The following is a 26,242-nucleotide window of genomic DNA, read 5'->3' on the forward strand; positions in this document are numbered from 1 at the left end:
CTAGTGAACTCACAGATGTGGGTGGTAGAGCCTAGCCTTTTGAATACCTCACCGAAGATCTCAATCAGAACATATCTTACTAGCGGCTTACTCCAACAATGCTAGAGGTTGTCTGGCAAGCTATTTTCTGACTCGGTGCCATGGTATGGAGGAACGGAATTCCAACCTCTTACGTTGCAGGAGTAACTAGCAGCTGGGCTGCTGTGTCGACTCTCTGGCCTACTCCCAGTTTCCCCATTCTGTCTTGGATGTACGTTGACTGGACGAAGAATTAAATATAAAAATACCAATCATATATATTGAAATTTCGAAAAGCTGACTTGTTTCAAGGAGTAACCTCTCATCAGCAGCATTATAATCAAATACATAGGTAGATCTATATCCAAAAATTAAGTATTTTGAAATTAAATGTTCTTTACAAAACATAGTAATTGTTAATGTTATTTTATAATTGTAATATATGTGACGCTACGTGCCCCCACGGGTCCTTTTAAACTCCTTCTGTGGCGCAAAAGAGACGAAATATATTTGTGCCGATGTGACACTATAAATTTAGTGCGAATCTGGTTTGTTTGAAAATGGCGGTGTATGAAGTTTTCTCCCATCCTGAACTTCGTCGATATAAGACAAATATTTGCTCCAAGGCTTCTATTATTCTAGTCATAGTTTTATTTGTAACAGTAATTCCTCCATTATTCGTTGCTTACAGAAGCTCTGGTAGGTACTGTATTACGAATATCGGGTACAATCATTAGTTTATAGTTACACGCCGAAACGTCAAGTTTAGTCATGTTTATGCCTTGATACTCTTTGTATCCCAAAGATTTGAGCTGCATTCTTCACAAGTTGAATTTGAAAATAATTGATTTCTGTAATACTGTTCGTCACAGAGAAATTTCATTAACATTTTTTGTTGACAAATTGATACTGCCTTTAGCCTTTAGGGCTTTACTGGTCAGGGAGTAGATCTCGCCATTTTAAAGACAGAAGCAATTCTCGTCAATCAGCTCTCAAAAATTTCATTCCTCAACGAAAATCATTGAATGAGAACCCATTTTTCAGAGGAACTACATCAGCAATCTACTCCTGCACCAGTACAATTTTATAAACCTCCTGACCATTTCTGGGCAATCTGCTTGCCAAAATTTTATTCCTGAAAATTAATGTGATTCAATGTTTGAAAGCTCATTTTTAGATCCAAATATCAGCAATCTTAAAGATGGTTTTTAAGTCACTAATATTGTTAGTAACTTCTTGCACTCGCAATTTCAGTTTATTCGCATGTGATTTGCATAACTATATATCACTACTCCACGTTATGCTGCAGATCTGTTCTATGTTTACTGCCATAGCATCATAGTTCCAACTTCATACGAGTTCAAAAATGTACCTCTTAAATATCATACATGTACAACATGTACATGTATGTTCTACGTGTTTTTCTGCTTTTATTAGAACAGGAAGTTTACATGAAATGAATGGTTAGAATTGAACATTACCCAGCTTCCGATTCATGCCCAGGGGCTTGTTACAAGACTACATTTTGTGTATATAGGTCATATACATTAGCAGGGCCCCATACCTATACCATATATATTCATTGCCAGTTGTTTACACTGATTCCTAATCTGGTTCCCAGGTCAATATCATAAGCGACCCAAAGACAGCTGTAATGTACCTCTTTTAAAAAAATATCATACACATGTCTATGTGTGTTTTTTGCTTGTATGAGAGTGGGAAGTTTACATTAAAAGATAAAGTGATCGGTTAGCATTGAATTTATGTACAAATTTAATATTACCCAGTTTCCAATTCAAACACAGGGGCTCATTACATTTGACTATATAGGTCATATACGTTATCAGGACCCTGATATCTATAAATAGTCGTTGCCAGTTGTTTAATCTGGTTCCAGCTGGTAACCAGTTGTTTTGATTGAAAACATTCTGGCCATCATGGTTACGAAAGAGTAATCATATCAAGGGAACCAAGATTCTAGCTGAAGTCAACTGATTTTAGAGCATATCACATTCGTGCCATTTTAGATGTAGAAAGTAAGCCCGAATCAGTGGCAGAGAATATTTGATGATTAGCTACTTTGAAGACTTAAGTCTTTGATTTTTCTTTAATTTTAGGCAAAAAATTATTAAGTGGCATGGGACATAAATATAAAATCATTTTCATTTTTTTTTATTATTTAGAATAATTGAAAAACTCTTTTCATACCAGGGTTCTCCATGACCTCTTATTGCATGGTGCTGTGCCATGTGTTACTTTCCCTGCGCAATGAATTCTAGACGAGTACCATGTATTCAAATTTGTGTCACACGTTACAAATCAGCAATGTATTTCCTAATTATGCGTGATTATTGGTCGCCTATACCCATTATTAATCAATATGATTGGCACGTGTGCTTATTATAACGGTAACACAATGTTTTGATTGGCAATTTCCGGGGGTTTAATGTGCCAGGGAATGAAACGTGTGTAAACATATCTCGGATTGGTCAAATTCGCAATTATCACCATCGGCAAAATCATTAAGATTCAAATAAACTGAATGTTTCTACTGTTTTTTAATGAATAAAATTTGAAAACTTTTCATTCAATAAAATATAGAAAGTATCAAGAGTTGAATTAAATTTGAGAACGATCAGAGAGGGGGAAGACTATATTGAATTTATACAATGTCTAAATGGTCTCGGCTTTTATCTGACACAGAAAAGCAATCCAGTTTGCTTTACTTTTTTGAAAGGTTGATGGATCGACTCCCAAAAGGTCATAAATAGTGTTTAATGATACAGATTCGGACGAAAACGACATTTGACTGTCTAAGTTGTTGTGGTTAAGTTTTAAAAAAATACTTTTTTAATGGCACCAACAAAATGACCACACCTACTAGTCATTTTAGTTTCTGTAGAGATGTGCCATTGTGGACCTATGGTCAAGCCTATAGAAAAGGGAAAACTTGACCTTAGTATAACTGAGTTAGACAGTACAGATAGAAAGATTTACCATAATTGTGAAAGCTTGTGCTATTGAATATTTCACATTCAACCTTATCATACTTTCTTTGGCAAGTTATTTTCTGTGTGAAAGGACACATGCCACAATGAAAATTTGTCCAACTGGAGAGTGAGCCATGTGTCCATTTTGATCCATGGAGATCCCTGTATTCCCTTAACTGCAAATTAATCTTTTATCCATGTAATTTTTAAATTAATATTCAGTAATTAGACTTTTAATGTAAATGAGTTTAAATTATGATAATAATTTTATATGAAAATTAAGGTTTACATATACATGTACTTATTTTACAGAACCAGAATTTGACATAAAATAATGAAGTTAAGTTTTGAAAATTGGGATTCTAATCATGAAATTTGTCATTTTTTCATTTTATTGTTTATTTTCCAACCAATTTGACACTTAATGATATGCAAATTAGTGAATATAACATTACTAATGAGATTGGCGAACTCTCCTATACTTGTACATTGTGTGAAGGATTTTAAGACAAGATCAGACTCTTGTGATTGTGTTGTTTACCCACAATGCAATTTGAAGATGATGGACATGAATTGAAAGAATAGTAGAATTTGTCATTGTACTTAATTGAAACAAGTGAAAATAATTGTTATGGGAGAACTGTGAAAGCAGTTTTTCAATATACATGTACAATGTACCTGATCTTAATGAAATATCAACTTAAAGAAGGCATGCAATCTGCACTTCATTAATGTTTACTTTTGAAAGGATCACTTGTTGGACCTTTTAAAGCCCAGCTTGTTGTCCATGTAGTCTGAAGTTCAAATTAAAATCATACCTGTTAACTTCAAAAAATGGTCTCTTACATTTCAAATATTTGATGGGAGAAATTTTGTGTGACAAACTTTTTTCACACCAAAACTATTAGATATTTTGAAAAAATTAACATACATGTAAATTGCAAAATAAAGACGTGAAGTTGAACTGTAACAATAATTTAATTCAAAGGATTTTTCATGGAAGGATACATATTTCAGGGAATTTGTATTGTAAATGTATGTGCACTTGTCCATTTTCAAATGGTGCTTTGGTTGGGGAGTTTAAAAAAAAATTCAATGGCAGCTATATAATGCAGGAGAAATCTTTCAAAAGTGGAAGTTTTTGGTCTCCCATATGGCAGACACCCACGATCTGTTGGAGATAGAGCTCAAATGTGGAAGTCCCATGTCAAGTGTTGTAGAATCAACAAATACAGTACATTGTGTGATGAAAATTCAAACTCCTTCCTCATGCTCCTGAATATTTACTTTTAAGATGATTTTTTTCTGGTAGTATAGTATATATTGTGTATACATGAACAATGTAGAAAGCCATTGACTTTTAATAGATCTGCATTTATTGAGGTTTGTAATGTTTACCAGTACATGTACATACATTTACTACATGTATTAAGATGGGGCATGCCTAGACTAAAGTAGGAGTAGGTCTAATCAGAAATCAATAGAATGCAGCTTATTATTGCACTTTGACCTTAAAAAAAATTCTGACAGATCATTGTTTAAAAAAAAATCATTATTTCTGTAGACAGTGCAAAAATGACAAGCATCAGGTAAGTGATTTCTCAGTTAAAGTCAAGCCGAGAGTTTAATTTGTCAACTGTATTTATAATGCTGACTTTTTAGCTCACCAGTGACCTAGACCAAAAGTCCCAGTGAACTTACGCCATCACATTGGGTCTGTCATCTGTAAACTGTTTGTTCTACTTCATGAACAATTTTAACCAAACTTTGCAGAAATGATGTATGCAAGAGCCTTTCCAAAATTTCCAATCTTACATGTAGTTCCGCTTGACGAAACAAGATGGCCGCCAGAGTCAATTTAAGCTTCAGATTGGTCAATTTTTAACGATCAACTCCTCTGAAATCACAGGTGCCAATGTTTTGAAACTTGATTTGGGATAATGACCTCCATGCCTTCTACAAACAACCCACATTTTGTGTGGCTTAGGTGGCTCAGCAATGGCTGCGGTCATTCAAAGTTGCCATTGAAACCCTATGGGGAACCACATTTTGGCCTTCATGTGTCTGCTTATTGAGCCAATGGTGACCAAAATTGGGGACAGCTTTAAAATCTGATAAAATTTTGGTTTCCTTTGATTAAACAAGGTGGTCACTAGAGGTCACTTATGCCTCTGATTGGCCAATTTTCAAAGATAAATTCTTTGAAACCACAGGTGGTAATGTCTTGAAACTTTATAGGGTTAATGACCTCAATGCCTTCCACAAATGATCCACTTTTTGCGTGGCTCAGGTGGCTGGCAAGTGGCTGCAGCCACTCAAAGTTGCCATTGAAACCCCATATTGAAACACATTTTGGCCTATATCTTTGTTTTTACTAATCCAACAGTAACTAAACTTGGCAGATTGATGGAAGGGACAACTTTTACATCTGATAGAATTTTTGTTCTGCTTGATTAAACAAGATGGTTGCCAGAGACCAAATATGACCACATGATTTCAAGTTCTCCAGATGAGCAATGCAGGCTCTCTAGAGCCTTTATATTAGTTTTTTAATCACAAAAATTTTATCTATAATTCGTGTACTAGAAGGATACTGAAATGCTGCCAAAGGAACAAAAGTTAAACTTTTTAATACAAATTTCATTTTTTGTAAATTTTGACAACAAAATGTATTTTCTTGACATGTTATCGAACTTTTTAATATTATTCTTTTTTTTTATTATTCATTTATTTTTTTTCAGAGGTATTATTTTTTTTAAATACTTTTTTTAACAAAATAGTACAACTTGTATCCATAGTTATTTTTCAAACCCTTGGACTGACTGAATAATTGTAACAGAGTAATTACAACTGGAGATAGATTGTTTATCAGGTGATCAATATGCATTATATGAGTTGACATTTTCTTCCATAACTGTTTACTGATATTACATGTATATCCTTTTTTAAATTAATTATTTAATAATTGTTAATCTAAACTCTTTGGTACAGAAACCAACTTGTTGTTGCACTTGGTCCCACTTGTCATAGACTTGTACTTGGTCCTTGTACAATAAGTGACTATGTAGATTTCAGCAGACTTTACTTGTACATATGTACTCTTTCAAATTTCTGCATTTTTTTCCATTTCCTACGAGTCTGAAATCAGTGGTTCAAAGATTATAGGTTGAATTCATGTAAGTTACAAATATGAGGACATATTCCTCTATTTAACACATTTATCACAGTTCAAAACATTTTGTTTAATTCTATTAGCCTTCAATTATACATGTACATTATTTCGATCACATAACCACAGGAGGACAGAAGGAGACCTTGAAAAAGGTTTCTTTTTTTTTATCTCCAGGCAGGTAGGTCACATGAACATGTATGAATTACAATGTAAGAAAACTCCCTTAATGCATTTTTTTATCTAATATCAGGATTCTGGTTAAAGGAAGCTTTCTATGAAGAAACACCAGATGTCGACTACAAGAGACAGTTACTGTTAGTACTAGAATTAGAAAATGAGGGGAGTTATCTTACATACAGTACTTATCAGAGATACAACCAACTACAGCAACAGAATCTCAGGATTCCTTTGATTCAGGTAGTCTTTGTAGATTAGGAATTACATTGTACATATAGGTACATGTAACATCCCACTTGATTTTATATGAGGCCAGAATAAATATTTGTCATAATTTTGGTCATATGATCTTCCCATAACTTTGAAATAGCATACTGTGTATTTGCTTAGCACACCTTTAAGGCTTCTGTCCAAAATTATAGCAAAGTACCTACAGTGCATTCTGAATACTCAATAAATGTCAGTACTATGAATAATAATAGCTTTGCAAAGCACAGTGCTATATTTGCCTGGAGAAAACACTATCAGGTCAAAATTCTTGGTCCTTCCCAAAGAAAGCAGATGTGAAGACATTGATATTATCATTATATGTAGTTTGTAACCATTTCCTGCATTTTTTATATATATTTTGTTTATTGTATCAATATTTTATGTACAATGATTTATAAAGTATCAATATTTTATGTAGAATGATTTAGTTATGACTAATACATTGTATTTTTCAGTATACACTGGTGCTTTTATTATGTTTCACCTTGTCTGTTCTTTTTTCCTACCAGTAAGGTTAAGATGATTATACACAGGACCTAACATGATCTGTCATTGACATTTTTTTTTAATCTTGAGCCTCTCATTGAAATTGGGGAAAAAAATTTAAAAGTAATTCAAAATGTTCATTACTCAGTAGATTAAAGGAATCAATAATGTATAGTTACAGTACAAAAAGAGACTTACCGCGACTGACCACTGCCATTGTGGTGTACCACTCTTAAGAGTGGCAGTAAATACCTTTTTTGCCTTTTTAGATATTTTCACATTGTTTATTTTTTCTTATTAAAAGGGGTAGGGCTCACCACTCTCATTACAAAAGAAAGTAACAAAAAATTTCCTATTGAAAAAAAAGTTCTTTGGTACCACTGTAAGAGGGGTATATCACTATGTTGGCATTTAGTCATTGTTAGTCTCTCTCTGTACTGTACATGGGGTCTAAATTGATGAATATTCATCATATCTGATTTTAGTCTCGAGAAGAGGATTGGAATAGAGATGGAAAGGCTGATGGTCTAGACTTTAATCTGGAGATGCCACTACAAGACTCAGAAAAAGTCACTGGTGTTAAATTGATGCTTTTCTTTGAGTACAAGTTATATGTAAGTTAGTGTAGCTTTGTAGCTGTGGAATAGTACTGTTAGTACTTATTGAATGAGTTCACACAAAATAGAGAGTTCATGCACTGTATCATAAACCTTGAAAGTACTACCTTTATTGACACAAACCTTACATATAGTTGTAGCAAAGAAACCTTGATTTTTGTGGTACAAAGAAAAAATCCTGCTGTGTTTCATTGACATCTTCAGATCTTGATTTGAAAACTGATGGTTTTAACTTTTGCCATTTCCCACAGACTTTTGATTGTTGTCTGTTGTGGCCAGTATAGTTTTAATATTCTTCTCAGACATATGTGCTGGAAATTGTCTAGATAGTTTTTCTTCACCCTTTGTCATCATCCATGTTTTACAGCCATACATGAGAATGGATATTACATTAGATTTGAAGAGTTTTTATATCTTGGTCTTTCTCATTATTCAGCTGCTGCTCCATTTCTTATTTAGCTTGAAGAAGGCTGTTCTTGCCTGTCCAAGCCTCCTCCCTATGTCCTTGTTTGTGCCTTCTGTTTTGGTGACAGTAGCATCTAGATACATTGTAGATGAAGTTGTTGACATCTTCAATCTCCTTTTCCATAATTGTGAAGAGTTGATCGTTCTTTACATTTAACAAAGTGTTTTTATTTTTGCAGCATTTATATTCAGTCCTGTTGATGTTGCATGACTAGTAGGACAGTTGACTTTTCCATGCTTCAGCCATCTGATCTTATTTGCTTGAGAATAGGGCTGTGTCATTTGCAAAGTCTAAATCATCTAGTTTTGTTGTCCTTTTTCTACCTTATCACCTTAAAAAAACTATATGTTTAGATAGTGTCAGAAACCTCCGTTATTTCAATAAATGGTTATTTTCTAATAGTACATTTGTTTCTGTACATGATTTTTTACTAAAAAAAATCCCATCAACTTCAAAAAATATATATGTTGTGCTTTAAATTTTGATTGTCTTATTTTGAAAATTAAATTATGCACTGGTTGTTTACTTCCAGAGATATTCAACTTTTACAATGGAGAGCATTGCTTATATGAACTATGACTCTGCTAAAGCTGGTGCTAGATATGAGGTGTTTGGTGACTTGAAGATCAGTCAGAGAACTCCACTCAGCCATAGAGGCTTGGATTCTAGGTTTAATGTATGTTGATTCTGATATCGCATTTGTAGTGACTGTATTCCTATTGTATACCGGTAATTTTAATGCAAGCCTCACAAAAATATGGGAAATTTTATTATGATAGTTAAAATTACTCAAAATTCACAGACAGTAGATTATTCGCTGTTTAGCTTATATAGGTATCAATATATATGTATTGTGATTTTAATACCCGAATTAAAGAGTCAAGGTAGTAATGGTAGGTGATCTCTTGCCAGTCTATCTGTTCTGTCCTAACACTTTTGGTTTCTAGATTGAATTTAAAGAAGCCACTTGTCCAAATCTGATCAATTTTGACAACAAAAGTTGTGTTCGAGAAGTAATATGTACATGTACTTTCCATTAGGCATTCGGAAGTTACGCCAATGTTTTGTCCCCTGCGACATGTTGCAAGGGGACATGGAAATGCTGTGTGTCCATCCGTCCGCATAATCCACAATTTTTTTGTAATGCGCCTGCCAGCCTTACTATGAAGAGTTACAGATTAAGTTTGACTTACAGTTGAATGACTTTTACTGAAGTTATGGCCCTTGGTCTTGGAAAATTTCTGTAAATTTACAGTTTTCCGCTTTTTTTTGGTAATGCTTTTACCAATTAATAATATATTTTGTATGTAGTCTTAATTTGAGAAGTTACAGAATAAGTTCTACGATAGTTATGGTTGAATAATTTTTACAGAAGTTGTGGCCCATAGACTTCAGTTATTTTAAATTTTTCCAAACTTTTTTTTTACGCAAGGGACATTGGAACCCTGTTCTATTATTGTTTAAAAAAAATTTTGAATACCTGTGTGTTTGTGATCACCAGATCATCTTACTCTTATTGTCTTTGTATTTTAGAAATCAGTGATAAATTCCACCAGTGTATTTGCAAAAGATTATGAATTTTCTACAATTTTCAAGCTATATACAGGTAGAAATGGTAGGTACTGTTATTGGTGAAAGATTTGCAGATCAAAGAGGGAATATTTATAGAATATGATATGGAATTTTTCATATCACATGTCATAACAATCCTAAGACACCAATATAAACAAAAAGCTTAATCATTGGTTGGTATGAGTCCAGGAGGTGTTATTGGATGTGATATGGAAAAGTCCACATTTTTTATCGTGTGTTAAATTAATTTGACATATATTAATCCATCAGAGTGTGATATGGATTTTTTCCAATGCTGAAATTTTGAATACCGGGTATCAACCTGTTGGGCATTGTAGATCCTATAACACATTTGCAGAATACCTTTTTTTAAATGGTTACATGGTAAATGTTTTGATAGGTTCCCAAAATAACCCTCTATATATTCTTTTATGTAACTACAATAATAACACTCACCATAACAAAATATTGTAAGGAAATGAGTCTGGGTCAATGTAGGTATATATCCATAAAACCTTAATTTGAGTTTTTTTTTACAAGAAATGTTTCATGATTCAAAACTTTTTTTCAGCAAAATATGCTAATATACCAAAAAACCATATTGAAATAAAGAATATTTTTAAAAAGAAAAAATATATTGACTCTTGAACACAGTATACCTTTTTTCACCCTTTCCTACTTTCATTATAATAAAGAATGCCTATCAGAAAAATGGAATGCAAAAACCAGCAATTTAGGAATATTAGTACATTATATAATTCATTAAGATATAACTGATAACCCCCTCAAAATTTGATAATAAATGTGGAATGACATGGTTTTTTTAAAATACTTTTTAAAAATAGTTTTTTATCTACAGTGACAACATACCTAGATGCCCCATATGTATCCTGGATCTCAGGAAGAGCAGCAGGACAACCTTTTGTTATCAGCGCTAATATCACCTATCCAGAACAGAGATATCTGTATCCTTTTGTATCAGCAACATTTCATATGAACATAAAATGATTCAGTGCATACATTTTGAAACAGGGGGTTGTGGCTAGCTATTCAATAAAAAGTCAGGGGGGGGTCTTGTTTTACAATTTAGAGTATGCAAATAGATGGTCACATAATACAATCTGTTAAATTTGGGCCAAGTAATTTTTGCTTTTAGATTAAGAGGGCTTTCATTAATTATATTAATCCTTTATACAGAAGAATGGCCGACTGTCATAAAGCCTGACTTATAATTATACTAATACAATTGAAGATCAGTTAAATTCATTTCCATTGATTTGATATACCCAGATTCAAACTCACCCTAGAAAAAATCAAAACCATGTGGAGTGTATTTTTTGAAGTATTGTAAGAAAGATATATGAAAATAAGATTGGAGTTACTGCCCTTTGTATGTTCCAGTTAAGTTACTTGATCTGTAACATTTTTTTGTTAAAGATAGTTTAAGTTTAGTTCTTTGTTTTTGTTTTTTTTTATTTTGTTATTATTATTATTAATTTTTTATTGATTTTTTGTTCAAACAGACCCTTTTTAAAAAAATTAGTATTTGATTTTCCAGTGCAGAGTGTGCATCAATCAATGACTTTCCAATCACTGATAATTAACAGTACGAGTAAGTAGTTTGCCTTGAAATACATTTGTATTGAAAGGATGGATATATATGATCAAGTTTTGTGCTGGACTTAATCAATGTCACAATTTGCGATTTTTTATTTGATCTGGCGACAAAAATAACCAGTTGTCTATTTTATTAGCAGCTACATGTGTAGGTTTTGTATATTAAAATTGACAGGAAGTTTGTCAGCAATGGATATTCCCAATTAAACAATGGACTATGATTGGCTGATCAACCCTTTTCTTTATCTTTTTGTCCCATACATAAAATGTCAAGACGTCTGTGTGTTTATTGGTCACACTTTGTAAGAACTCTAATTACCCCCCTTTTTCAACATTTTCATAAAGTTTATACCAAAGTTTTCTGCTGTAAATCTCTCAGGCAAATTTGAAAATCAATGATGATTGACAATTTTTGTGAGAATTATCACCCCTTGAAGTTAAAATTGGTTCAAAATGTGTTTTGTAAATGCTTTCATGCCTACATTTCTCCATGGATTTGGATAATATTTATATAAAATGTTGATACCATGAATTTCCTAAACAGCATCAAATATGAATGATGACGGGATTATATTGTGAGAATTATCTCCCTAGGAAACTGAAGTGTCTTCAATTTTTGTAAGCATTCCTATGACCCATGATTATTCTTTTATATGAGTATTTTTATCAATCATCATAGAACTTTTAAGTAAAATACATTTTTCATGAACTTTGATTATACAAACACTTCATTCATGTAATACTTGTGAAATACATGTATTATATTTCTTAAAATGAAGAACACGGTTTCAGTGTTGATACAACATATTTTCTTGTTTTGATCTAAAATTTCAACCATTTTATATTGATGTTTTCTTAACATTTCATCAGATACAACACTGGTTTCTGGTACATGATCAAATGGGGATGGATTCAGTATATCTCAGTCCTGCTCATTTTTATCTTTGTATTCGATAGAATCAAAGTCTTTATTTACCAGAACCAGCTCGTACAGACTTATGTGGAAACACCTGTCAGAAAAGAAAAAATGCTGTGATACAAATAGTGCTTAGTTTTATGATGATCTAAATTTAAATGTTTAAGGAACTAATTTTGTGACAGCGTTTATGTTTGGTTAGCTCCATTTTCAAGGATTTCAAAGATGTTATATGGGCTAATGGCACAAGTTTACAATTTTTGTATTGAAACTATTGGTAAGATGACAGTGAAAGAAGACTTGATTGGATAGTTCTAACAATAGACAAATAGTTGAGTTTTACGATTTGAAAAGTTCTTATTTTGCATATTTGCAGTAAATGCAGGTTGTTGTTTTTGCACATGTACTGTATCTTTTCTTAAAATGTAAAGTATAATACAAGAATTATTTTAAAATTATAAGTTCTGTTAGCTATTGATCAATTTCATTTTCAGTTTTTAATGTGTTAAAAATGTATTTAAAGATTCCAAAATTTGTTTTTTCTTCAAATTCTTATTTTTGTACGTGCCTTTCTTGATAATGTGACTTAGTCTCTCATTTTGTTGCTGGTCTATTTATTTCTTTTTGAAGGAAATTTCTTTTAACATTTTAATCATGTGAAGCTAATTTTGTTTCATGCCCAGTTTCACATGCTGTTTTATAAGATAGATTAAGTCATGACCTTTTGCAAAACACAGAATACATATCCTACCATTGTTACTTGTTATTGATTACTTAGTACATGTATATAATTTACATGCATCATCCGTCCAATTGTTTATTTCATTGTATGTCATATACTTAGACTTTTTGTTTTAACATACATGTTTACATGTATATATTACATGTTAAATACATGTAGCTTTTGCTTATAAAAAAAGTCAAAATATACTTAAGAAAATGAGACTAAAAAGCATTCTTGTCTGACATACAATGTATTGGATGGTCCTTTGAGTTTAGCTTTCACTGCTTCACTGTATACTACATTGTTATCAGTAAAAGCCTTTGTTTTGTATCAAGCAGGAAGATAAATGAAAAATGCTTAACTTGATGGTAAATTCTTATTATTTTCACTATGAAGCTAGACCCTATTATTTTAAGGCAATTGAAATGAATGTGCGAGTATTTTTTAAGATGAATACAAGTGAGTAAAAGTGTTTTTAAGTGTATGTGTATCAGTTAGATTTTATACCTCTATTTGTACATAGAGTAACTCATTATTTATTTATAAATAAATTTTTGGTAGAAAAGATCATTCTGTTATATTTTTTGACTTATAAAAGTTCATTCAGATGGTGAAATGCACGTCTTGATGCTCTAAGTGCTTAATAATTATGTTTCAAAATGTATTGGGCATGAACTAAATTTACTCTTTTTTATATACCCTTAATTAAACTTTTCCATCATAAAACATTACACTTCCCTTCAAGGGTAAACACTAATTGTTCCAACCAGGTCAATTGCCATGTAATACATTTTGTTTCAACTTTTTTTTCTTTTTCTCTGTGATCGGGGACATATTAGGGGTATTTCCAGTTATCTTGCTTTTTCAAGTCAGATGAATTTGCAGTTATAAAAAACATCATGAAATTGATAAAAATCTCTTGTATGTTCATCTGTTTCATGTACCTATTCGATTTTTGGATGATAATTTAAGAAGTACTCAAATATTTTCAAACAGTGATGTGGACTTCAAAAAATATAGATCAAGTGTGATTATGGTGTTTGTTGCATTTTCCATTCAGGAGTTATGGCCATTTACACCTTGAAAATTTGGAATACAAGGGTGTCTCTCCTTTGGGATGTGTTTACCCTTAATACTTGTAATTCATACTTCTTATTTCCATCATTATAATTATCCTCAAGAATCTTTTTTTATTGGTATATACATGTAGGTGTCAGTCTATCTGCTCACTGGCCTACATACACACATCTTTTCAATGAAGCTTCATCCAAAACGTTGCACTTAAAACACAGAGATTTTAAAGACTTTTAAGAACATGAACAAAAATCACATGATATAGCAAATGAAATAGGGGTAAACATGTACTACTGTGACCCAGTCAATGCCATTTCCTAAGCTTATGCTGTAGTATGTCCCTGCTGAAGAATGGGATCTTTCTGGTTAATGAATCAAGGAAGTGAAGATTTACAATAGAAATGGTATGCAAGTGTCAAGTTAATAGGGTGCAATCTGGTTCACTCTTCGCGAATTGACAGCAGAATGGTATGCAGACGACCATAGAGTTATACCGGTGGCAATGTTAATTCATTAATGTTGTGTTTGATAAATCATTGTTAATATGTATGCCAGTAGCCGTTAAGGATGCTATGCACCGTAGAAATATGGACAGGAGGAACCTTTGATGTTTACAGGTAAATTATGTCGTGGCCTTTGATCTGTGATCTCTGCTAGATATAATATACTAATCCGTTTATTTGCTGCAAGACATCTGGCATCCGAGTTCTTATAAAAGTAGATTCAATAACGGATACATAAATGTCTGACTATTGCTATGAAGACGTTTCATCGTGTCAATGTTATAACAAAATACCTCAAAACGTGTAATGGCCAAAAATACACCAAGTTGTGAAAGTTTCGAAGTCAAAAGAGCATCTTTGATTTGAGAAAATTCTCTCGTGCAAAGATAAGAGCTTACTTTGTCACGTGCGAATAAGCTTGACTACTGATCAAAGATTTCAATTAAAGTCTCTGAAAACAACATACTTTTAAAATAAACCCCAGGGCGTTTATAAAGGTGGACTTGTTGATACATTGTATTTGGAACAGGTACCTGTAGTTGAACCTACTAGGCAATGATGATAACGGATGTTAATTTGATGATATTTCATTCATAGATGTGAAATTTAACGAGTCGATGTTAGAACTTTGATGCTGAGAAATCTTATCTAATTACTAATTTTATTTTAATAAGATTAAACTGACGTAGTTCATCTCGGCATGTATGGTTTTATTCCAAAATAATTTATTGTAGGTCTGAAGTAGTTATTATATGGGTTAGAAGACATCCGTTCTGCAACATGGGCTTTAGTTTATTTCTTGACAGTAGTCGGGGTTGCCTCTTCACGTAAGACAAGACTCTGAAAACGTAAATTAAGAAAAATGCAAATAATAATTCCGAGTTAAACTTAATCATTTCGCATTTATTTATGCCTCTAATTTACGCCATCCTGAAACCCCCATACTAGAGCCGAACCAACACATTAAATGAACCGCGGCTAAATTTCGTTTTTTTATGCTAATTAGCGTATCTGGTTTTAATTAGACCTCTCTAATCTCAGGTTGTAGAGATGATTTGTTTTGAAACAGAAGCCACCCGTTGGGAGGACAGCTGGACGCCCCTACTGTTACAGACGGTCATTAAGCTCTCATTATTCTCGTTGTCTTAAAGATAACCAATTCACACAGTGATTATAGATGGGATTAATCGTTTAAAAGAGCCTGTGCATCCGGCATTTTAAAACAATGTCGAAACTGAGTATACGTCAAGACAGATAGAGTGAGGTAGCATACGCTGTCAGAGCCACGTGGGACCTAAGGGTAGGCCAGAGCGTCAACAGAGCAGTCCAGTCGCTTGTCTTCGGTCACATATCCCGAAGGCTGGCCTCCAGCACCAACAACCACTGATTAGTTAGTTACTAATAGAATCCCCGTAAGGGGCAGGCATGCGAGACCTGGGGGGTCATATTTATAACAAAAAAAATACTATTACCATCATGAATAAATATAAACTGCATGTTATTGAATGCGGGCTCCATGCAAAGACTAACCGTTAATGTAAGAGACAGACATTTATTTGTATTTCAATTGTTGGTCCTCAGCTCGAAAAAGCGTCGAATACTCATTATTACATGTACAGTGTACATGCGTATTAGCTACATTTTCGATGCTTCGTGCATTTTAATTTGCATTTATCAAATTGTGATAAAAGGCATCCCACAAGAAAAAAAAACAAAAAACAAAATACTCCTATTTATTGAATAAACAAACATCTGCATACGATGCACCGTGACGTATTATACTATACTGGGAACTGTTTTATCTTCTGCACATCCAAAATGCTTTGTACATAGTGCACGCCTGATTTCCAGCAATGCGGTCGGTCATACGCAAAACGATAAGAGAAAACCTCCAGGGGAAATTGTTTTATCGTAATTCCATCATTAAAATATACTCAAAGTGTAAGCGGGTCCATCGGAAAGGCGTTAAAATATCTTTCTTCATCTATTGGTTTTGACATTAATCTGAATTTTAAAGTGCGAAATACAGTTTTATTAGAATGGGAAGCGATTTGTGTTGGATTATCGTTTTGTATAATGAGTCTTTAACACCTGTTTTAAGTTCTAAATTATACTATATTTCGATTTAAAAGAAGTGCAACGATTCTTAACTATGTTGACTAAATTTCATATAAACCAGTTTAATGAAGACCTTGTTTTAGCACCAACTTGGCTTGTGTTTATTTTGTGTGTGTGTGTGTGTGTTTACCCTACAAATGTCTAGAGTTTCGGACTCGATCCCAACTGTTAATTTAATGTATTTTTTTTCATTGTATGCATTGTGTTATACAAGTAGCACCCACCGTTTAACGTTCAAGAACAAACTAATCAGTAATTTTCAGTTGTTTCAGTCCTCTCTATAAATGCATGTTCTGGTTGATTGAAATAGATACAGTCTTCGTTACTAATTCTATCGATGTTAGTACATGTACGTTGAAATGACTGTAAAAGAATTTTGTTTATTTCCCCCATATATTGTTTTGAATTCCTGATCTGAATTCCAGCATGACCCAAACCATCGTATCTGCAACAAGAAATTGATGATGATAGCTTTATCAACTACCATGACAGAGCGCTGTCAAAATATATCTCTTCAAAATAAATAAATTTTCTCTTTTCTCTTGAGAATGTACATGTGCATTGTTTAGTGTAACTAATTCTACCGGTTTTCGTTCTTTCTGTATGTATTCATCATTTCCACGGCGGTGCTGCTAATCGCCAAATAGTTACTCAAAAGCATTGCTATGGTACTATTATTTTGAAGAGTAGGTTTCAAAAATTCGTTTTCCTTGTAACCATTTCGGAAATGTCTGACTTAAAATCTAACAATGGGGGGGGGGGAACAGATCGTACTCTATTTAAACAAAATATTTAACGCATTGCAGGTAGAGCATTACGATTATTGGTTGAAAACATTCTACCGTTTGACGGAAGTTCGCAAATTCATTTCCCAAGTCGGAAAAAAACTTCACCTTAATCAATAAAGGAGTGCTGGATTGAATTTTTTTTTTCTGCATACATATTTTCTTCATTGTATGTAAGACTCATTTTTAAGGGTGTCGTCTAAAAGTCGTTGCTTTTTAATGCATATTTGTTTGCTCTTACATACATATTTATGTTCTTTCAAACACTTTTTAATGAAACACACAAGCATCATTGATAAAAAAAGTTATGCTTTCATGCTGGCATATTTCTCCAAATTGCATGGATTCAAAAATTCGTTGTTACCTCTTACCATGTCGATCAAAGAACATAATCAATCATAGATTTGTATAGCAAAATGAAAGCCGACTCTGTACCGTGTTTTTAAGATTGATCGAATACTTTCGCTTTTCCATGTATACAACGTTTTCTGGTATTTTGGCCATGTGCTTCTTATTAATGAAGGCATATTAGCAATTTGTCTTGGCATATACTACTAATGCCAACGAAACTATAACCTTGTTGTATTTACACTTGGGCATGCATTGACCGTAAGGCTTGAATAGTTTGTAGTTGGAAATCATTTTGTCACTTGCTAGCAGGTCTTTTTGCAAGGAATGAATGGACTCTAATGGACCTAACATAAACTGGTATAACAATAACTTCAACTAAAGAACTCTTATTTCATTCATGAACAGAACACTGTAGAGTTGGAGATATGTACCTGTTTTAATCACAACGCGCCATACTGTAACAATTTTGTACAAAAGTAAAAATTGCGGAATCGTTATTTGTTGGCGTCAGTTCCAGAAAGAGAATGACAAACCCATCAAATTATTCTAACAGTGAACGTTTCCCCGAAATATCTACACTGCTTCTCAGCCAAAAGTCTAAAAACATTTCTGTTTCTCGTTATTACCCGGTAGGATTGGGAGGGATAGTCATATTAACATATAAAATATACATCTAATTTTGACATTAACATCCATTATCACTTAAATATCACAATTCCAATATTGCGATAAATAATGGAGCTGACTATTCACATCTGTAGGGGGTACATCGACTTAATTAACGCAGATGGGACGGGATAAGGACCTGTAACATTACAAAGTGCTAAAAGTCCGCATATTGCGCGTGAATTAGGAAAAGAAACACAAAAGCAAGAGAAACAAAAAAACTTGAAAAAAAACAGCAATTAATACAAACCGCTTATCATATTTTTTTTCAATTTCATTTAAAAATAGGCACGTGAAAAAAAGAAGCTTGTATTAATTTCGAATTTCAAATTCAATTTGATTCTAGAAATAGGAAAACATTGACTCCATTGGGGTCACACCAGGGAATTATAATACGTCCAAAGTTCTGTACTAAAACAACTGTTAATTGACCCCTATGGATAAAATAATAATTTACTTATCGTTATCAAAAGGGGCGGTACCTAATTACCAAGATGATGCTTAAATCCAGATTCTGTTTTACCCCATACGCTAATCGGCATTGCTGTGACGAATCATATGGGAGCAGACTCGATTTCCTGCACGTGCATCACACGATATTTTCTGAATCTGTTTTTTTTGCATGGAAAGGATCATTGATCACTATATGACGTGAATTTAATTGTTTTATGGACTTCATTTCATACTTTTGGAGCATAATTTTACCTTTTAGTTTGGATGTACACTTGTTCCACATTGAAGTGAATAGAAACTTTGGATTATACTTTGAGTAACCTTTTGGATTTTTTCTGTTTTATTGAGGAGTATACAAAATGAAGCATGTCTTGTTGTGTAAGTAATTATTTTAATTTCTTGTCTAAAAAAACACACACAAAAAACAAACACACCAACAAACAAACAAACCAACCCAATATTTAAAGAAAAACCGTACTTTTTACAAATAAATGTCTTTTAAATTCTTATAAATTGAATAATATAATGAAGCGAAAATACTACTTACTATATCATTTATGGAATTTCATGTTAAATTATCTTTTCAATTAAGTTTTACATTGTAACATTCAAAGAGGGTACTTGACTTGTGTCACATTTAATATAAAAAGTTATTTGAAATCATTTTTATCATCTTCGCGACAATCTGTGCTTCAGTTGTGCCAAAGTGTCATACGGACGTCATGCGTGTGTAACCAACACTCTTTATGATATGTCATGCATTGCTTAGCAATTCGTTAGCCTATCACAGTTAGTTTAAAGAAGGATTGATGGGCATATAAAAATAGTTTCATTCCAAGATCTATGACTTTTATTATTTTTTTCTCATGTTTTTTGGTTTTGTTAATTTGTTTGTGTTCTAGTTGTTTTGGTTTTGTTTTTTTTGTGAGAGTGTGGATTGTGTCAGCACACACCGTATGTTTGCATTTTTATGGGTCGATTTGTTCAACTGCTAAGGAATAATCATATAAAAACACTAGACAGCATACGGTTTCTTCCATCGTCGCTCCTTTCATTCATTATTCCTCCCACGAATTTGATTCTGGATTTTGGATTTTTTATAGACCGTACTTTAAATGACTCGAGACTTGAATGAAACAAATTGACATAAGCAATGCACATTTAATTTTTCATTTCCTCATTATCTGCAAGCCACTTATGCAGTATTAAAGTACCTACCGCTCTGCATCATGAAATTTTAACAAGTTTTTTAGTGGAATTTGATTGCCATTTTACATTTAAACTGGTATTAGAGACGATTTGGTGTATAGATTGTTTCAGAAAGCTGAAAATACTCTACAACTTTTACCTGTTGTTTACTATGGATCACTATGGAGCACCAAAACCGTCATATTATGTAGTCAATGTGCATTCACAATAGAACTCAAGGTTTTTATTCTTAAGTGTGTTGTAATTTTGGCATGGAATTAAAAATACGATTTTTTTTTCTTAGTAGTGTCTATTAAAGGAACAAGTTATCAAGTACTACATAATTTCATTAATTAAAGAAAAATGTAATTTTACGAGAAACCAAGTTCTCACTTCTCAATTAAAATAGAGAGTTACTTAAAAGAATGGTTTAGTATTTCTACCCCTTACGTATTTCTTATATTCTGTGACAATTGAGTGGTGATTTTATCGACAAATGGGTGATGATAGAGTATCTCATTGAGGGTTGCAACCCAATTCTTTCCAAGCAACAACCAACAAATTTGTGATGGCTACCAGAAACGGCATATCAATCTAGAGATAAATAATATTATCAAACATTATATCATGTATCATTTCCATATGATACCCCGCTCTGGCCAAGCGATAAGGATTATAAATTCCCAGTAATGGTTTCTATTTTAGCTGTTGATAAAGATCTTCAATTCAATTAATAAATAGTCATAAATTTAACTGGAAGTTGCATACACTTAGACATTAATACGTAATCCGTCCAGAGTTTTATATTGACTAAAGCTTACATTTTTTTGTAAGAGGCATGATAGCACTACATTTAGACGAATCCTAACTTTTAAGAGAGCCTATTATGATGCATGTATTAACATGGTTTATTTTCTTAATTAAAAAAAAAATTAACGGATTTTGTTTTATTTTATTATTATTATTATTTTTTTTTTTTTTTTTGGAAATTCGATAATTGTTCACTTCCGGCACCTGTTCAAAGTATTAAATACCAAGAGATGGAAAAGTATCGTCAGTATACACTTCAAAGACGGACCAGAAGATTTTAAAATGAAGGCTTACAGAGTTCCAGACAATCTTTTGCTAAATTTTGTCCTAATTTTCCACAAAATTACCAAAATTTCCAAACCTCCACTTTGGGACCCGCATATGACGCTGCACTACGAAACCATCGTGAGGGATCGGCGCCCTAAATAGAGGATTTGTTTTTAATTTCTAGTTAAACTTTATCGATTGGGAACTCCTCAGTAAATGCATTAGTTCAAGTCGTTGCTCTGGGTTACATCGGATGGGCTAACTAGGAGTCATTCTCTGCAAATCAGCCCGGAACCTTTCTAAAGCACATTTTCATTTTTGTGACAATTAGCTATACATTAAATCAATCTTTGTTGCTATTTGAACATGTGTAATCAGTTTGTACTGAGACAGGGCTAATTAGATGAAATTCTATTTGCATTTTAATCCAATAAACACAGACATTGCTCATTAGCTCTATGATTAATAAAGACCGTCCTGGAAATTAGCAGTTAGCAATATACTTAACAAACGAACCGATTTCTCCTGGTTCACATCGGGCAAATAACTAAACACTGTGGATTTTGACACTATAAAAATGTTTTTGTGATGGTAGTAATTTGAATATCAATGTGCAATGATAAATATTAGATACTACAGTTTAGACGTCGGTACATGTAACCATGGTAACATGTAGGTCTCGTCCGTGGTTTGAGACACTTGTGTGGTCATGTTCACCTTGACAACAGAGTTTCCCGTCATGTTCGTATTTACCTGAATTTGACAACGGAAATTTACCCTTCTGATGCAGCTATGTAGTTTTGGATGCTTATGTATTCTACTGCTTTCTTTGTATGTTTTCTTTAAAGAATTTGCGTTGGTGGTTGTGTTTCGTCTATTTGGTTTGTTTTCTTGGTCTTGTTTTTGTCCCTTGATAATGAATATTATTTCCCTCGTTTAAATTATGGTCTCCTTGCTTTTTCATTCATTGCTTCAAAGAAATCATCGTGTGCGATCTACACCCTAGTCTTACCCTCGCCATCCGATTATCCAACTCTCGTCGGGAGTGTCACATCCAATACATCATAATGCCAAAATATTATTATGTATAAACATATGACAAGTAAGCACATCAACTCGTCTTGATTACAAACAAACATCTTTCTCCGTAATGAAGATAACTTTACATCATCTGTCATGATTCTGATTACGGTTTCTTTTTTCTGGCATTACCAGATAAAAATTTCAAAACATTTAAAGCAAATAAAAATTGATGCTTGGTTAATTCGTTAAGTACTTGATACGATGCTAAGCATGTTAATTTCCTTTGACCAAACCTTCGTAGTCTCTTTACCAGCTCCAGTCCCAACCGCCTGAGAACATCACCTTAGCTGGAACAGGGATTTTTGTCCTGGGCTTTCTTCCCCAAAAAAGGATATCGCTCATGACCAACGATTGTGTCGTCCCTTGGATTCACAGTATTTTTGTCATTTTCTGATCACTACCTAAAGCATATGACCTTGTCAATTCTGGAACAAGAACTTTTGCTCAATGTCTTAGTCTTCATTGGGACGGGACTTAAATATACTGACAAATATTTTGTTAAAACACTGGTCAGTTCATATGTTCAGCGGTTTTCCCACCCTAGAAACAAGGTCCACGGTGTGTTTAACGGTTTGTAATTCCATTGGTTTATGGGCAACGGTTTCCTTATATCGTAACAAAGGAAACGTCATACGACTTCTCTGTCTTCTTGTCAAGGACTTTGCATGGACAGGATGTATGGTGTAATTGTATGCAAGAGTAATAAAGGTGAACCAAGGTTCTAGCGGAAATCAAAAGAATGTAATATAATCCAGGGACAAAGGCCAGATATAGAAAACAGACAAACGCAACAAATAACTTAAAGCTACCTAAATAATACATACAAAGTAACAAAAGTAAATGAGCAACTCGAACTCCACTAAAAACTGGGAGCATGGACCAGGTGCACCGGTAGGGTAAGCGTCCTCTGCTTTTCTAGAAACGCCCACCGAGTGGTTCATAAAAAGTCAAGTCCGGGGTAGACGAAAGAGGAAAGTAAAACTATGACACGTTGAACAAATCAGTTTTCATGGTGCAGATGGATACATCGTAACGATCCACGAGATAAGTACATGTAAAATTAGGCATTTAAGAATCGAAGTTAGTAATACATTAATGTATCTGTTAGAAATTATATCTTGGTATTATGAAACTAATAAAGATACAAAATTATCCCTCGAAATGTGGGATTGAGCAGTATTTATAATGACTTTGACAGTTGACGAAATATAAGGATACGCCTAGTAACAAATCTAAATTTGATTCATGAAGAAATTTCCTTTAGCACCGTTAAAGCAAAGAACGGGATGGTGCACTTCTTTTATTAATGTTTGGAATCTTGATTGGCGCAGTGCATACACCTAACTTTTTCTCGCGCCATGTACGGATGTAAATGGTGCCGATGATTTTTTTTTTTTTTTTGCATTTAAATAAAGTCCCATTTCATTTGGAACGTACATAATTGTGAGGGATGAGATGATCGTACGTAAAATGCTCTGTTTTCCGACACATAACCAAGTACGCATTCCTTGCTATTAATTTGATCAATCGAGAGTGGTAACTGACCAGTCTGCTCTCTATTATGCATTATTATGTCAGATACAACATCCATCAAAACAACTGGACATGAGATAAGCGAACTTGATTCCCGTTAATTAATCATTGTCAGAATTGAACAAAGCTGGCCATGTTAAATTCGTCGAGTTAATTTGAACAAACACTGCCTAACACTGCCAATCAAACAGCTGATATTATCCAAGAAACATAGTGCAGACCGCGTCCATTGCCGTATCTGTTTGAACAATCAACGCGAGGGTAATTGGCGAGCTATCATATCAATGAGAAAATTAACCACTTCAAAAACACAATAAATCAAGTGATAACTCCACGCTTAAAGTCGCTGATAATAAAGTCAATATCAGAAAATAAATGTTTTAATGATGAGGTGACACATTAATTCTCTCTTTAATTGACAGTGATCAGTTATGGATGAGTGGTACAACCTCGTCCACTCCCGACTGCATCGATAGTTGTAATTGGTATTAGTTGATAAAGTTACATAAAGTTCAAGATTATCGAAAAGTCGAAGAGCAGAAAAGAGCGGGGTGAAACAAATTTAACGGCACCTCCCACTTGATCAAAGTTTAAATATGCTTAAGAGATAATCTTTGACATTCCAGAGGTGTGCAGCTTGAATTTCACGGTCGTTTCTAATTTGAAAGAAATTGTTTATGTGCAACACCCAAGTGTAGAACTCGTTATGTGTTTCACTTCCCAAGTGAGATATTAAAACATGATTTGTTTTAATGTTGTACAACAGTTGTTCAATTTAACGTTTTAGACTCGCCTAAAAGATGGGTAAGTCCTGCATCAGATATCAACTGATGCATTTGAAAGTTCAGGGGTCGCAGCGGCGGATCCAGGAGGCCCGGGGGCCCGCCCCCTTAGAAAATTGCAAATTTTGAAATTGTTGAAAATTTGTTTAAGATAGTTACCCTCAGGATGCAGGATTTGAGGTTTAATATTTCAAAATTATCACCGGTTACCTTGTCAGGAATTTTTTTGGTGTCCCCCCTTACCTAACCCTAAAACTCTGAATCCGGCACTGCGTCGATCCAGAAATTCAAAATGGGGTTACTCTAGTAATTTTCATCTTTTATATAATGTAATCAATCAAACTTGTCAAACATAAAGCCCCCCCCCACCCCACCCCACCCCACCCCGTATCCGACTTTAGCCTATGCAATTCTTTTTGACAACTTTACCAGTACAGGCATGGCCTAGGGTTCGATCGCTTGCGTAGTTAGACTATCAACGAATTTCATAAGTATGCTATTTTATGATCATCGATGTGAATGCTGAAGTTCAAAGATCACTTCTAAGTAAAAAAAAAAGACAATATTAAAAACTAATTACCAGTAGTCAAATACAAAATTAATACTTAACATGTATTTTTTATCAACGCTAACACGTGCACCCCATCGTAAAAAAACACTTAGATGAATGAGAGTTGACGTGCATATCTTGCTCCTAACTTATTAATTGTAGAATGAGCAGATTTTGCGGGATATTGCCAAGTTCTACAGGAGAAAATAATATTTACCGAACACTGACGAATCAATTAGACTACTAGCTCATCGTGTGTGTTGCTTAAAAAAAATCCCCAATTAATACATATTATTCAGTACTAATAATCGAAGGTCGAAATGCTTGAATGTTATAAGCAGTTTATTTTCCCGATTTTGTATTATTAACGTTTCCCTGCTGTTGCCAAAAATGTATTGTGTGATGAATGACAAACGTAAATGCATATCCAATATAATAGAAGTTATACATGTGTTTATGGATACACGTAAATTTACGTTGCTCTTAAATGCATGTTACAAAGAAAATGAAATCACTGTATACTGAACAGCAAACGAAACGTCGTATAAAGCGTAAAAAGGACATATCTATTTTTAAATCGGGATGTTTATCATGGCGGGAATAAATCCTCTGTTCAATCATTCAATTTGGCGTTTCCATAATTCTTATTTATGGATTGAAACACTTACGAACAGGTCCTACTTCAGGGGGAGCTAGTATATTGTACATTGTAATACCTTACAATGGAACTGAGGCATGTCATATCAATTTTATAACTCCCAAACGCGGTTGTAGTTTTTTTTTGGCGTTATCCACTTTGGTATTCAATTAAGCGGTGCTTAAGGTACCTTAGAAAGAGACAATTTACACAAGCGTTCAATTTTTTATCTGTCTTTTACAAACTTACACCCCATTGGCTATATAAGCTTTGTAAAGGCCCCGTCAATCGTTCTTTTCCTCATGATCAGATAATTAGGTGCCTCTTGTATATCCTAAGTAATTGTAACGGTAGTTCGTTTATGCTAAAGTCTTATTTTTCTTGCCGAATCCTTGGAATCAACGCAGAGAACTATAT

The 26,242-nt window shown here is 33.5% G+C and overlaps 2 protein-coding genes across 2 annotated transcripts in view; both read left to right on the forward strand.

Annotated features, from left to right (window-relative positions):
- Window positions 1-560: 560 nt before the first annotated feature.
- On the forward strand, window positions 561-13,592 carry LOC148616798 (transmembrane protein 231-like). The gene is made up of 7 exons (XM_088583877.1): window positions 561-717; window positions 6,431-6,597; window positions 7,599-7,727; window positions 8,729-8,872; window positions 9,730-9,811; window positions 10,628-10,733; window positions 12,256-13,592. The coding sequence occupies exons 1-7, from the start codon at window positions 579-581 to the stop codon at window positions 12,419-12,421; spliced, it is 933 nt and encodes a 310-aa protein (XP_088440003.1). The 5' UTR covers window positions 561-578; the 3' UTR covers window positions 12,422-13,592.
- A 5,454-nt stretch (window positions 13,593-19,046) lies between these two features.
- The window catches only part of LOC148616799 (neuropilin and tolloid-like protein 2), a 29,978-nt gene continuing 22,782 nt past the window's right edge, over window positions 19,047-26,242 (forward strand). The window contains exon 1 of the mRNA XM_088583883.1: window positions 19,047-19,353. Within this exon, the coding sequence (XP_088440009.1) occupies window positions 19,335-19,353 (19 nt within the window). The 5' untranslated portion in view covers window positions 19,047-19,334. The remainder of the gene's footprint in view (window positions 19,354-26,242) is intronic.

This window comes from Perna viridis, chromosome 5 (genome assembly GCF_037379345.1).
Source record: "Perna viridis isolate PV_CMFRI_1.1 ecotype Kerala chromosome 5, ASM3737934v1, whole genome shotgun sequence".
NCBI lineage: Eukaryota > Metazoa > Mollusca > Bivalvia > Mytilida > Mytilidae > Perna > Perna viridis.